This window comes from Takifugu rubripes, chromosome 16 (genome assembly GCF_901000725.2).
Source record: "Takifugu rubripes chromosome 16, fTakRub1.2, whole genome shotgun sequence".
Classification (NCBI taxonomy): Eukaryota; Metazoa; Chordata; class Actinopteri; order Tetraodontiformes; family Tetraodontidae; genus Takifugu; species Takifugu rubripes.
In genome coordinates, this window is record NC_042300.1 from 2,464,933 (window position 1) to 2,480,088 (window position 15,156).

The following is a 15,156-nucleotide window of genomic DNA, read 5'->3' on the forward strand; positions in this document are numbered from 1 at the left end:
TTCCAGGTAATAAATAAAGTGTTTGCAGTCCTTTTTGGTCCCCGCCAGCGGCCATCACGGCCTCTCATGAAAGACCCTCACCATGGTTCAACTCTCATCCTTAAGAGCAGCAGAACCGGCCCTGGTGGGGGGTCTCCTGCAGAGGCGCTCAGCTCCGTTTCCTTCAGGCGTCCAGAGTTCACCTCCTCTAATTCACACCACACGTGTTCCAGCTGTTACAGGTTTGTGTGTGGGAGCACTGGTTTCCAGTCTAGTACCAGTCCAATCGGTCACAGAAAACAGCAAGGAGAGAGAAGAAGCACTAAAAACCAAAAAGAGCTTTATTCTGCAGCTTCTACACATTGAAGTCATATGGGACACCGATGGGACACCGATGGGACACCGATGGGACACCGATGGGACACCGATGGGACACCGATGGCTCCGCAGTGGCCAACGTCCAGCTGGTGGCTTTGGTGACGTTTGGGACGTGGCTCCAGCTGGAGGAAGGAGAGGACAGGCCACCGCTCTCCGTCTGCAAACACCACTACAAGGACCTAAATGACCTTAAAGAATCAATGACATATTTCTACAACCACTCGTGTTTTCCACAAAAGTATTAAAAAACATATTTACACAAATTCCTCAAAATTGCAGCGGAAAAGCCCTCACCTACAGCTGCACTTGTAAAAAAATATGGTTTGGATTTGATAATAAACATGTTTAAAAGCAGTATTTCAGTCAACTACTCAACACAGTAGGAACTCTGGAGATGGAGGTCAAAGGTCACCTGAATCTGCTGACCTGCTGCATTTACATCTTTAACATTAAAACATTTCTTCATGTGCTTTTTCTCAAGTATTGAGGCAAATCATGCACTCTCAGAGCGAGCGTGTGTGTGTGTGTGTGATCATGCTGAAACTACATCTTACACAATAAGCTTTTCTAATAAATGTTGCTGGGTCCTGAGAACAACATGCTTCCAGCTGAGCTTTGTGGTACGGAGGCATTCACCACCACCCCCAACAACAACAACAGCGTTGCCACACCGGCTGTGGTTGAAGCTGAGTGTCGTGTGCTTGTGAAGCACCGACAAGTTTGAACACAACATAAACGAGCAGGGAAAGTCGGCGCTTCCTAGAAAAGCAAAGCTGAATTATCACCAATTATCTGCTAAAATGACGCCCTCGGGTCTCTTGCTCTAACACTAGGGTGTCCACACAACGTGCACATCCCACCAACACTGCTGCTCTACAGACCTTTTGACCCGTTTCACAAATTTCTAAAGAGCTTCTTTTCCCTCTGCCTGAGGCGACGGTTCCCACCGCAGTGTGAGTGGATCAGGAATGATGTTCTTGGGTCCTAATGCTGGTGACAGGCCTGAGGCACAGGAGGCCCTGCTGGGCCCCTCAGTACACGCGAGGGATGAGCCGGTAGCGAACAGTCCGGCAGTACTCTTCCCACGCCGAGCCGTACTTCCTCCTGCACTCGCTCATGTCCCGGGAGTCTCGGTGCACCAGCAGGATGATGAAGTAGATCATGTAGTACCAGGGCAGGAGGTGGTTGAAGCCTGTGCATGTGGAAAACAGCAGCAGTTACACAAGAAGCTGAGCCAGCAGGTCGACACCGACCAGTGCGAGGAGCCCATGGCGCTGGAAATGAACTGACCGCAGGGCAAGGACCAGGCCAAAGCCATGAGCAGGTCTCCCACATAGTTGGGATGGCGAACCACGCCCCACCAGCCAGACACAAGCAGACTCTTCCCCGTGGCCGTCGGGATGGTCTTCAGATCTGTAGCAGGGCAGCACAAGACACAGACAGGTGTGGGTCAACACCGCACACAACAGTCCACCACATGTGCAGACAGCTTCAGCTCCAGGCTGGAGACAGCACAGCAGGGTCACAGCTCCAAACATGGCTCGGAAAACAGCACAACAACAATGGGGGACTTACGGGCCAGATTGGGATCTGCTGGATTTCTCCTGAAGGCGTTCTTCTCAGAGTTGGACTTTCTGAAGATGTAGAAGCCGATAGCTAAGAGACAGAACAGAGGGGTCAGGGGTCAGAGCTCTGAGGCCCCGGTCCAGAGGGGGCGGCGCAGCCTCAGACCCACCTTTGAGGGTGACGATGGCGGCGAGGGCAGGGGGGCTCAGGGGGCTGGGGTGGCTCACCAGGTAGTACGCCTGCAGTGTGTAAGTGAAGGGAACCCACACCAAATCACCAAAGGCCAGCATGAAGCCAAAGCCGTCGTGCATCAGGTCCATGGTGGTCAGGATGGCCTCCTGAAAGGACAGCCATTACACAGGACATTCTTCACACACACACACACACACACACACCTGCAACACAGTGCTGCCCTCACTTCATTCCAGAGGCCGTCCAGCACGTAGAGGAGCTGGAAGAGGTTGACCAGGATCATGGAGGCAGACGGAGTGTCCAGCTGCTGCTGCTTCATTTCAGCCAGAGCCATGGCAAAGTTGATCAGACACTGGAGCAGAAGCAGGGAGGAAGCAGGGAGGAAGCAGGGAGGAAGCAGGGATCAGCTTTCCTGATCCACCCTTCACACAGGAGCTTGGAAATCTAATGAGCTGGGCTTCATTTCATCACAGCACTGGGCCAGCCTGAGCTCACAGGGTCAGGAGGAAACGCCTCACCAGATGGCCCACAGGCTGACTGGATCAGGAGCAGGTTAGCACCCTCTCATCAGCCTCTTTTAAAAGCCCCCCCACACAAGGTGACACATACACTCCACATAGGTTCCATTTAAAACCACACAACCGATGTGGCCGCAGGGCTACCATGGTGCTGAGCTAGTCCCAGGGTGGGAGGGTTGGGAGCTACAGGTGCCGTCCTCGCTGAGGAATCCTGCACGTTTGCCAGCACCAAACCTTCCACTGCAGACTACTGGACATCAGCACTGCTGGTGGTTCTAATCCACAGGGTCCTGGTGTCACCCAGTGTGGTCCACCTTAATTCACTTGGTTCTGCTGACAGTAGGAGCACTGACCCTTACAGAAGAGCGTGCACGGCATGTGCATTTGTTGCTTCAATCTTTATTTATATAGCATCTTTTACAATCCAAATTGTTTCTAGGTCCTCTACAGAATCCCAGGGCCTGACCCCAGACAAGCAACAGTGGCAAGGAAAAACTCCCCTTTAACAGGAAGAAACCTTGAGCAGGACCAGGCTCATGTAGGGGGGCCCTCCTGCTGATGGTTGCTTAATAAGTTTAATCAGATTCATCGTGCAGGATTGTTCTGAATGAATTGTGACAGGCCTAATTAGCCTTACGTGTTAAGGAAACTCTGGGTTCCACTGTTAGTTGGTGATAACTCACCCAGCCAATCAGGCCAGGACGCATCTCACAGAAGAACTTCAGATCAAAGCCCTTCAATCTGGGATTGAGCTCCCGTCCTTTGAAAAAGTCATACACCACATTACCTGTGACGAAAGAAGAGAAATGAGCGACCAGCTATGGATTACAGGAGCGAACCTCCATTCATTCGCTGTTAGAGAATTCAGTGGCTTCAAAGCATCGAGCCAGGTCTTACCAGAGCTGCCCCCCAGGGCCAGATCTGCTGGGGTGGCCGACAGAGAGCGCACATACAGGTAGATGCTGAGCAGGGTGGAGACGATGAAGGACGCCACAGCCAGCTGCAGGAAGTGGCTGTGGATGTAGGTGAAGTCCACCCCCTGGTAGGCTGCTGCTGCTGTCCCTGCACAGCTGAGCACAAGGGCCAAAAACCCTGCGGAGGTGACATGCACAGGGGAAGAGACCGGCTTTAATCCGGGCAGAGCCAGACTGGCTGGCACATCTGGACAAAACAGACACGGACAAGAGACAAATGTGGAAACAAACCATTGGTTCTGTACTTCAGCCTCTGTCCAGACTTCAGGGGCATCCCATCGCTCAGCTGCAAGAGAAGAACAGCCAGAAACTCCACGTCAACGCCACAAGAGCAACAGAGCCTCTGTCTCCAAGTCTATATAGGAGGTAATGAGCAGCCTTGCAGCTCACAAAGCTGGTCAACATGTCCAGGGGGGAGGGACGGCGTGTTCTGTTGCACAGGTTAGAGCAACTACTGAGGTCATCGAGGGCAAACACACCTGGAGCTCTATTCAAGTTAAGCCAAGACGTCTGCATGGCCTCAGGCCAAATGCTGCCAACTGGTCCAGTTCCTTCAATCCAACCATTCATCTGGACCCAAAATAGACCAGATCTACATAGATTTCCTGGGTGGATCCTGAACAGAGGAGGAATGCATTGCACTATATCGACGGCTTCTGAAAGGCTGCATCAGCAATTCTGGGCACAAACATGATTTGTTCTCTTCCAGGAGATCTTTGTCTCATAAAAGGACAGTGAAAGTCTCTGCTCACTGTGGCCCCCTGCTGTCCAGAGGCCTACCAGCTCCCAGTGGAGGGCTATCAGGCTGGGGAAGGGGAGGGACCACCCCCTCTAATGGTTCAACATTTGCAATGTCACCTTGCTGATAGAACCTTTTACTGCTTCGCAGCACATCAGCGAGGGCTGTGGCAGCTCGGGACGCCCACAACATCCTCATCGTTCCACCTTCACGTGTGCTGCAACACTGAGGGGCCAACAGTGGACAGCATGGACGTCAGAGAGTCCACGGGCAGCCTTCTTGGTACCATTTTGGCCCTTTGCAACATTTCCTAGCTCAGCGCAGACTGAGCAATGTGCAAGTGTCCATTTAGAGGAGGAGGAAGGAACTTGGGGCTCATCTGGAGAGATTGTGAGGTAGCTTGTTGAATGTGTGGCTCCAGTGATGAGGCTACTAAGAGGAGGACAGAGAGGAGCCCGGTGGTGCAGCTAGCTGAGAGCTGGAGACGCTCAGGAGGGTTAGCCAGTGCTGAGTGGCCGTACAGTCATGAGCAACGTTGCTCATCGGGCCACTCAGAGCGTCCCAGGCTGCTAATATCAGCATCCAGAACTGGGAGCAGCACAGAAGCTGAAATCTGCTGGCCACTCTCTTCTCTACAGAAGCTGAGCAGCTGCTGGATCTGCTGATCTTGTCCTTGGCTGCCACGATGGACAGAAAGCTACACAAGCTGTAAATAAAGCATCCCTGATGGGTGGGATGTCCTGAGCATGACCTGCTTCACGTATGCGCTCCCATCAAAGAGCGTGGAGCTCCACTTTTGATTTGGTTGACTGATAAAGGGCCACAATCTCTTCAGAGACCAGATTCTGGACAGGAAGTCCAGTGACTAAACTACAATGAGACTGGCAGGAACAGCAACATCATCGGTTAATTGAGCAGGACGCCGTTCATATTGCAGGCGTCCCGTGGGACGAAATGGTGCCACAACCCGCTCACAGTGCTGAAACGACCTGCGTCGACCCGGAACAAGGCACCATTTTTGTGTAGTGTGAAACAAGCTATTAACCTTGATGAGTGTTTTGGAGGAGATCTTAAGTTTCTCTCAGCAATCCATTACAATTTCTGCCATCTTTGAATCCTACAGATATTTAAACTCACCTTTCCCACGGGCAGTAAATAGAGCAGAGCCTGAAATAAGATCCAGAGGACGACAAAAGCCAGAGCCTGACCATCCCACAAAGTTCCAAGAGCAGGCAGAGTTGGGGGAAAGTTGGCCAGGCTAGGATCCGCCAAGTTGACTTGGAGGATCAGGAAAAGAACCCACGCTGGAAGGAAAAGCAGCCAGAAATAGGCTCCTGGAAAACAGAAAACAGCACAAAGTCCTGTTTAAATTTCAGGGACTGTACAACCAATAAAATCAACGTGAAGGAGGCTCCCTTTTCCTGGGGGGGACCTTTAAAGAACCTGTAGCGTGAGGACAAAAAACATAAACATCGAGGGCATCCTCTTTCCACATGACAGACAGGGGGCGTGGCCTTGGGCCTCTACACCATTAGTAGAGGATGTCCAAAGACCAACACCGTGATGGGACGTATCACAATTGTGAGCCAAAGCATCCCATTCAACACACACCAGTCATCTGGGGAGGGGGTAGATTTGTAGGAGCTCTTATGGACAGCAGGGGGCCACAGTGAGCAGAGGCGTCACTGATTGTCACAACTTGTCTCATGATACCAGTTACATTTCCCTCCTTTATGACACAGACACAAATCGTACAAAATCAATTTACATTATTGTAAAAAAACATTTATTTTCACTACTGCGTCTGCGAGGACCACGGGATGAATAGCACTCGCTGGGCTCCATCTCTCATAGGTTTTGAACTCAGGTAGTGCTAATGTGATGTAGCCCCTCCTCCTCCAGTCACACTCACTTGCTCAATTTCCTCATGTTGATGTTGCATGTAGTAAACCCTCAGCTAAGTGTATCAGAATGTCTGTGTTTGATCGACAAACCAAAGAGCACAAGTCTTGTACTTCGGATGAGTACAACGCTGTCGTCGTTGGTAACGGGGTTTTCTGCACCGTTTCAAACACACTTTTAGATCCACTCGTGTCATCACCAAGACCTGGGTGAGTTTGTGGTTCATCTGTTTAACTCTAATGCTCACATCCCTCTAAGGAATGTCCTTTTAGACATTAAGTTTACAGCATCGCCACTAGGGGGCGACAACAACCGTAAAGCGCTTGAAATGTTTGTCCACCAACCAGGGAGTTGGTGTGGAGCGCTGCACATTTCCAGGGTTATCTCACTCTTGGACTGGAAAAGAGAGTGAGTGTTTGTATGTGAGGCCCCTGAATGATAAACATGAAAGCACCCAGATACTTTAGTTCATGATTGCTAAATAGGCTCATAGCTCATTTATTTTTAAGATAAAGTCCTGCTTCAAATAGAAAGCCCATTTTAACTGTACTTACATGAAGTGTGTATGAAAAGTCACTGTTCCATTTGTTTTGTTGAACTGTTACCATTTTATACCCGAATGTGTAAAATTCTCATGCAAATTAAAGCTTTAACTATGGCTTAAATATGGTTCCCCAGTTGTCTTTGAATTAATTTGTTCTTGCCTCTAAAATGAGGCTTGTGTAGAAGTGTTCTGAGAGTAGGAAGAGTTGGAGGAAAGTTGGCCAGGCTTTCCCGTTTTCACCCTGAACTTTTCTCTCTGTGGTGTTGAAATGTATGTAAAAGCCTTCTAGCGCATCAAGGGAGAAATGTCAGTCCTGTGACAGCAGACAGTGAGGGAGGCGCCCATACATCAGTCAAGTCCTGTCTGGGCCAGTATCAATCAATCTTTATTTATGTAGCATCTGCAGCAGTCAAAACTGGCTCTGGGTGCAAGATTCCCGGCCACTGACTGGCGTGGATAAATTAGACAAGCTTGGTTATTTGCAGCGAGGCGTGTGCTGCCTGTGGGTGGCCTCTGCTGAGGGCAGCGTGCTGGTGTGTGAGGGGTTCACTAACCAAACGCTGGACCTGAAAGCAGTAGCTGCAAGTGGAAGTCATGAATGTCGCCCCCTCACTCACCTTGGATGTAGACTGGGGAACTGGTGAAGGCCAACAGACAAGCCCCACCTACGTACGTTAATTGACACATTAACAGCACCTCTCTGAAAGCTTGGTGTAATGGATGTATTTGCATGCGTGATGTAGATGGATCTCAAAAAGAATCGTTTTCCAGCTGCACTGAGATTCTTAAAAGGGCCATTCTGAAGCAACACTGTTGGGCCACATAATCCATTTTTAAATCAAAAATCAAACAACTTTGCAGGTTGCTTTTCTGTTTCACACTTCTGCTGGACTATCAAGTTGGAAATGTCAAGCAAAGCATTGTGGGTAAATGATGTATGGCAGTCCTGATTCCTGAGCACATGCAGCCGTAACTGGCGTGATAAAGATGGACACAACTTAAGACCCACTCCATCTGTAAAGCTTGTCATGTGCGTCAATACTCCACAAACACTGAGCTGACCCTAGCCCTGCTTCACAAAAAAAAGGGGGGGGGATGTGACATCTGTGATGCATCATATCATTAAATCGGACTGCAAGGCCGGTAAAGGTGCCCACCACTAATGAAGTGTTCGTACCCTCTCCTCTAGCTGCCACCCCTCCTTCTCCTCCTCTGTCCATCTCTGCCCCCATATGAGCCTGGTCCTGCTCCAGGTTTCTTCCTGTTAAAGGGGAGTTTTTCGTTGCTTGTTGGGGGTCAGGCCCTGGGACTCTGTAGAAGTCCGAGGGAGGGGCAAACCTTGAGTCGTGGGCCATGATGGCAACTGTAGAACGCACGTGCTTCAATATCAACTGAAACGGAACAAAAGTATTGCAACAAAATCTCCGTCCTACGGCATTTAACCCCAGTTATGTAGTAATGCCGATAAGTTACTATTTAAAGGCCCTGAAGGTTCTGTTATCATCCTCATCATCACTCTCCTCCCGGCTGTCTTTATTTCAAAACAGCTAGAGCTGCAGGGGCACTTGTCCTTCCATCAGTGCCAAAACTTAACCAGCGCAAAGACGGAACAGAGTGCCAGGGTGTCAGCATGCGGCGCGCCTTACATTTCATCACCGTTTACTTTGAGAACTGCTGTCTCAGTAGGTATTCTCTTAAAAACGAACCGTGCTGGCCTTTGCTGATTGGAATGAAAGCATAAACTGGCCTTGGTACCTGAATCTTGAACAGTAGTTTGACATTGAGACTTTTGTTGAAGCTGTAAATTACCGTAATTTCCGGACTATAAGTCGCTACTTTTTTCCTACTCTTTAAACACTGCAGCTTATTCTACGGTGCGGCTTATTTATGGTTTTTTTCGTGGCGCACTATCACAACTATTGAGAATCAGTCATTTTTACTAACCCTCACCAACGTGGAAAATACTAGAAGAAAAGCATATGAAGCGACTTTTAAGAGCGATCACTCTGGCGGTTGAAGAAGGAACCTGACACACTGGACATTCTCCGTCCACTTTCCTTTGCTTAGGTCCACTCATCTTTACTGAAGGACTGAGGGGTCAAGAGTAAAGCGCTAACGTGGAGTAATACATCGCACCTCAACAAAGGTCAATGCATCTAGAGGGGAAATAAAACATTATCAAGGTTTAGTAATAGAATTTCTTCATGTCCGGCGGGTCAGGTTAATAGGGGCTGCATGTGGCCCCGGGGGCCGTAGTTTGCCCACGTTTGGCCTAGAGACAATCTGGATTGCAGTTAACGCTGATAAATAAATATAGGAATTGAATTGTAAAAGAGTTATTAGCTCCCTGTAGAACAAATAACAAAAGATAATAATGCAATGGCAAAATGGAATCGTAGTTATTGGTTGTTGGCCATTTTCTTTTTTTAAGAAAAAAAAAAAAATTCTGCTCAGAAGAAATATGAATGTCACACAAAACCAGTCCTAACCCTCTAAATAATACAGATATAAGGTTATAAATGAAAATGTAACTGCTGGTGAGACAAACTACAGGCCTTTAATCCTCCTGCTCGCCAGGATCTTCCCACCCACTGCTGCCCCAGTCCTGGAACATTCCCAGTTTAATGCTGGCACCAGCCTAAACCTTTTGACCTTTCATTTATCTGACATTAGTGGGAAACACAAAGTTGCTGGCAAAGATTTTATTTTGCACTGAAAAAGTGCAGCACATTTGTCTGGAATGGGACATTTGGAGAATCCTTGCCAAATCCCACAGAAGTGTTAGCATTAGGGGCTAAGGATAGAGGTTAGTCTCAGGCCAATCCCAATACTGGATACCTGGATTTTTGTATCTTGTTCCAAAACTGGCCTGTCACATGTAAAAGATGAAATGGTGAAGCAAGAATAAGCTTCAGCCCCTGAACTGATGGGAGCCTCCAGTCTTAGACCCAGACTACAGCTGGGATGTTTTGCTTGAGAAGACACTAGAAGGCTCAGCCCTCAGTTATCTTTGTCTTCATTCATAAATGTCAAAGATGAATCTAGACATCTAACCCTAACCCTGTTTGTTCTCTGATGATGCACATGCTTAGCAGCTGAATCCCATTTCTGCACTAGACCCGCGGTCATGCCTCGTTAGTCATAAGCCAGTTTTCACTATAAGCTGCAGCAGGTAACCTACCTATTTTCCCACCAAAATCCAGTTGGGGGGCAGGAGAAGCAGCAGCTACGGCAGAAAACGAGGCATCCTTCTCTTGCACCTGCCGCAACTCCTGTGCGGTTTTGTCCTCGGCTGATCTGCCATCTGCCTCTTCCTTCCTGCGGCGCAGGTTATAGCGGCTCTGGCGTTTCTCGGCTTCAACCTCTTCCTTGGACTGCACAAGAGAGTAGCAGACCAAGAGAAACACGACTATAGCAGAAACGCTCATAGCCTACGCAAATACTGCTTCAAAACAATATTCAGGCCATTACTTTAAAGTGACTAAGAAAGTGGTGTCAGAGCAGGGAAGACAGTCATTATAGGGCAGCCCCTCTGTTCCGTTAGCCGCTCTCTTCTCCAAGATCAAGTCTCACCTCAGTTCCTGTAGCAGGTGTCTTGTTATCCTCTGCGGTTTGGTGCTTGTTGTTCTCCATTGTCTCCTGATCAAACATGGACAGCAACAGATTACACCAGACTACTCTAACATCTTTTTGTGCGCTCATCCAGACTGCCATTAGGTTAAAGCAGCAGCGCCACGATCTCGTGCCGTCCACCCACCAGAGGGGAGAGCCTGACTTCCAACGTATCCTTCAGCTTAACATCCCTGTGAGAGGAGGGAATGCTCTCCGTTATAGCTGCTGCAGCCATAGCTGCTGCCGTGCGAGATGAGGAGCGCCTCGTCGTCCTTGCCGGGGAGGATGAGGTGCGCCTCGTCGTCCTTGCCGGGGAGCGGGAACGGCTCCGGCGGCGGCTTGGGGAGCGGGAGCGAGAACGGGAGCGGGTCTGGAAACCACCAACACTCTAGAGGGAACAACACGGTAAAGAAGCATAAACTTTAGGACCAAGGAAAAGGTCAACCTAACAGATGTTTACCGTGGTTATGTTTACTATAGAGAGCAAACCCACTTCACACAGGGATCATGATGATTGTTCAGTTTAAGAATTAAAAATGAGGGTTAGGGCTGATACATCAATACATTTATTGATGTTAGCATACAAGTAACACCCATTTCAGCTAGCGATTCAATTCAATGCAGCTGGACTTCCTTTAGTTTTCAGAAGCCTCCTGGATCAGAGGCTTCTTCAGTTCAAGGCTAACTGGTGGAATTATATTAACTCTACTGGTTTCCTGAATGATGGCAGTGGTGGTAATCAGCATTATTAAGGAAGGGGTGGAGGAGATCATCCTGGTCATGTGATGATGGGTGTGAACCATTATGAATCTTCCTCGGGAGGGATCCCAGTACAGCAGTGGGAGCAGCAACTGTGTCTAAGCCTCCTCCTCTGTTAACAGTTTCTCAAAGATGCTTCTTTTACTCCCCATTCAAACCATCATTCTTCTTCTCTGACCCAAACAGGAACCTTTAGGTCTTCAGAAGCACGTCCCGCCTCTTTTAGGTATTGATGGAGGCTGAATCCTGTCCTGGGCTGTTGTGTCTCCTGTGTTGGTCCATGTGTCTGCAGTGGCTCTCTGGTCTCACTAAAGTACAGATGTGGACAAGATACTGCTTTGTGTTCCTGTTCTTTCTGGACACCTTGTTGTTGAGGTTTGGGTCAGCTTCTGTCCTGCAGTCCCAGAAGGCCAAAAGGTTGTCCCTGACATCTTCAGCAGGGACCTCGATCTTACTGGATTGATGTGGTCAGTAAAAGCTTCTACTTCTTCTGTCTTGAGTTTAACCCATGTCTCCTCAATATACCGGAACCAGCGGCGGAGGGGAGATGCAGAGGAGACTTGGGGGCCTTGGTTTTACTTCTTCCATGTAGGTAATGGCCACTACAGGAGACACACGTGAGCCCAAAGCAGAGAACAGTGAGGTGGCATCATCATGTCTAATTTGAGGGTCCTTATCTTGTTGGCAAAATCCTGAGAGTTCTGAACATGGCGTTCCAGTCTCCCGACCAGTGGCGCAAAGATGAAGGTCAGGTCAGGTCAGGAGGTCAGGAGCTAATGCTGCCTACGATTGGTCCGGCTTTGCACTTTCACTCACAGTGTGACACAACCTCCAATCAGCTGCACACATAATAGTTAGACTCTAGAAAAGTGATGACAGATGATGTGATGCATGGAGATGGCTGCATTCTCCAGATTACACTGGTGCTTCAGCAGAAGGCAGAGCTTTAGATCCATTTCAAGATCAACAAAAATGACCTGAAACAGGAGGTGCAAAAACATTTACAAAGCAAGTTTCATTTGGAATAATCCCCTTTTAATGGCAATGATAAAGTGCAGTGATAACACCTACCCTGTTATGCTTTTTACAACTCATAGCAATAAAAAAAAAAAACATGTATTTTTACATGTTTAGTGATGTAATGAGGAGAAAGTAACTATATGGGGCCTTTGACGAACATGTGAAGGGAGTTCCCATTAGCAGGATCAGGTGACTGGGGGGATACCTTGATGTCCTGCTCTCTCAGCTCCAGCTCCGTACCATCCTTGTAGATGACGGTATACAGCTGAGCTGTGACGTCATAGCCCAGCACCTTGACCTCATAATAGAGGCTGCTGCCAGGCCAGCGGCCCATCACCAGCTCCCCTTTGTCGTACTTCACCAAGGGCATCTTCATCTGAAGGATGAAAGGAAAATAGGAATTGTGTGGTTTCTGCACGAATCCAAACATTAGATGATATTTGCACAGAAACAGGGTCCTTTAAAAAGGATGTCGCTTCAGAGCAAGTCGTCAAGCGTTTACACAGCACCAAATCCTTAACATCGTGTCTAGAAAAGCAGCAAACAACGGCGACATGCTCGGGAACTCATTACCCACAAACCCCCTGCAGCGTGGTCAGAGAACGCCGTGGAATGAAACGGGCCACGTCAGCACTGGAAACACTGGGAGGCGCGGTACCCAGAACAGCAACTGCTGACTGGTCGGTCGCTGCGAGCTTTACCCGGACGTGTGGACAAGAGGGGCCGCTCAAGCCAAACACACAAAGGTTGTCACAGCGATCCCGTCAGGAACAAAGCTGCTCGCTGCTGTTTTAAATGGCACTGCCAAGATCTGCAGCTTCTTTTGACAGATGTGACCTTTACTCCGGTGGAGACCAGCCATGCTCGGCAGTGGACACCTCAGCGGTCATCGTTCACCTGTGCAGAGGAATGAGAACATCCAGCGCCATCGACACCATCCACAACGCTGTCTTCTGCTTGGACAGACGATCCGGCAGCTATCGCCGATCGCCGAGCTGTATTTTAGGCAGATCATGGAAACCAGACCTTCAAGGACCAGCCATTAGCAAGAGATAATAGCTCTGAAACTGAAACACCTCTCTGGCCTGGAGTAGACATTTCATCAAATGTTGTAGTTGACAGTAATGAAGAGCAGGGGCCAACACTCCTGGGGCTGAGGGGGGCCGGGGCCCTGAACGTGCACACCTAGCCAACTTACTGGTATAGCATTAAATGGCAGCACGCCACCGAGGGTGACTCACACGCTCTGCCGAGTCGTCGTCGATGGCAACACCCCCCCCCCTCCCAAAAAAAACAACGCATAACAGGAAATCATAAAGGCTCGATAGATCCAGGACAGAAGCAAACGCTTCAGGGTTAGTCTTGAGTAAAAGAACAGTCGGGGAGAAACAGTTTCACTTTCTCCAATAGGCTCCAAGGGTTCAGCAGGAGATCGAGAAACGCTGAGCCCGAGAGGGAGTCAAGGGCCGATGTGAGGAGTCTTCCTCATGTTTAGAAACCCATTAAAGTGTTCCAGATAGCAGATGGGATGCACAGAAACCCTAGAAAAGCTCCACATGCTGTTCACATCAGCCTGTTAGCTTAGCATGGCAGGAAAATGCTGTGACAGACACACAACGTACATTTGTTTAGTACGTGTTGCTCTTTGAGTTGCACCGGTTACGGTCCATCAAAACCAGTAAACCTGAGTAGAATCTGGCTTGGTAGAACTTACACTCCAACTCAAAGAGAGCAAAATTTGTTACTGCAACAAGTTCTATGCACACTTCAGAATGGTCTTTCCCCTTTTTATCTTTCCCTATTGTTTACCATTACTGCATTAAACCCTTTCCTTTGGGATTAATAAAGTTGGTTTGTTTCATAGATTATTGATTGATTGATTGATTTTATTCACTGAAAATTGAACTGCTGGGAAAGATCTTGACTTCCTTTGAAAGGCTTTACTCCCGCTTACACTTATGAAACACATCAACCAGTAAAACATGATGTATGTGAGATGCTACATGTGGTCAGAGAAGCGAACCTCTCACAAAACAACTCGTTCAATATTAATGCCAAGTTAAAACACTGATGAATCATTTCAAAGCTCTTCCAAGATGAGAACTTAGCACAGCTACTTCAACGAATGAAATTAACTAACTTCTAAATGGGAACATCTGGCCTAAAGCTGCATATGAGGGGGCATTGATGGAGCTCCTGTCTGGACCTCCAGGAGAGGGACGGAAGCTCCGTGAAGCGGTCTTCAGGGACGCACTGGCTCATAACGGGACCTGTTCCTTTAAGCTTAGCCCCGCTAGCTCGGAGATAACGAGGGTGGCGGCGACAGGCAGGAGGGAAAACGTCATACGTTCAAATATTGTTGAGGAGGGAGCCAAAGTTGCTCCTCCAACACGTTCACGAAGAACACCGGAAAAGAGCGAGCTGACCTAAAACAGCAGCACCGGACTGCGCGGCTAACATTGGCGGTAGACACGAAAGCCAGGCTCGGTCTCCGGACTGCTGAGGCCACGTTCTCCCCACACACTAGACCCTAAGCCCGGTTATCGATCGCAGCCCTCAACGTCACACCCGAACCCCAAATAACGAGAAAGAGCGGCTTGAACCCCAGAAGCTAGTCGGAGCCGTTAAACTACGGCGAGCTAATGCGAGGTTCGCCCACAAAAGACGCTCATGTGCAGGCAGGAGCGCGCAGCTCAAAAAGAAGCATTTTAGAACAAAACTCACCAGTTATCCCGGAACAGACGACAACTTGAAATGGCAACCAAAGTATTTTAAAAACAGGCTTGACGTAGCCGCGCGCCCTCCCTATCACAGCCGAACCCCGAGCGGCTGCGAAGGCGCGAAGCGCGGTGATTGGTCGACGGCGCGTTCAATTCAAACGCGTCTCCAAGCTGATTGGTGGATTTTAACGGCTCGAGCGACGCTGGTAATCACGTGACGTCACAGGCGCTTTGTTAGCGGGGGCCGCCGGAG

At 49.0% G+C, this 15,156-nt stretch overlaps 1 protein-coding gene across 1 annotated transcript; it reads right to left on the bottom strand.

Annotated features, from left to right (window-relative positions):
- Positions 1 to 302: 302 nt before the first annotated feature.
- lbr (lamin B receptor) lies at positions 303 to 15,043 on the bottom strand. Its single transcript, XM_029849141.1, has 14 exons — positions 14,908 to 15,043; positions 12,389 to 12,559; positions 10,550 to 10,792; positions 10,366 to 10,431; positions 9,974 to 10,166; positions 5,484 to 5,680; positions 3,839 to 3,893; positions 3,531 to 3,725; positions 3,317 to 3,420; positions 2,342 to 2,467; positions 2,093 to 2,261; positions 1,933 to 2,013; positions 1,648 to 1,770; positions 303 to 1,549 (listed from the first exon to the last, which is right to left on the bottom strand). The coding sequence occupies exons 2-14, from the start codon at positions 12,557 to 12,559 to the stop codon at positions 1,389 to 1,391; spliced, it is 1,884 nt and encodes a 627-aa protein (XP_029705001.1). The 5' UTR covers positions 14,908 to 15,043; the 3' UTR covers positions 303 to 1,388.
- Positions 15,044 to 15,156: the final 113 nt, after the last annotated feature.

Coding starts and splice junctions, on each gene's coding strand:
- lbr (XM_029849141.1), bottom strand. CDS start 12,559: ATGAAGATGCCCTTGGTGAAGTACGACAAAGGGGAGCTGGTGATGGGC. Junction 3,421..3,530: donor GGCCCTGGGGGGCAGCTCTG/GTAAGACCTGGC, acceptor CTTTCGTCACAG/GTAATGTGGTGTATGACTTT. Junction 2,262..2,341: donor TGGACGGCCTCTGGAATGAA/GTGAGGGCAGCA, acceptor CTGTCCTTTCAG/GAGGCCATCCTGACCACCAT.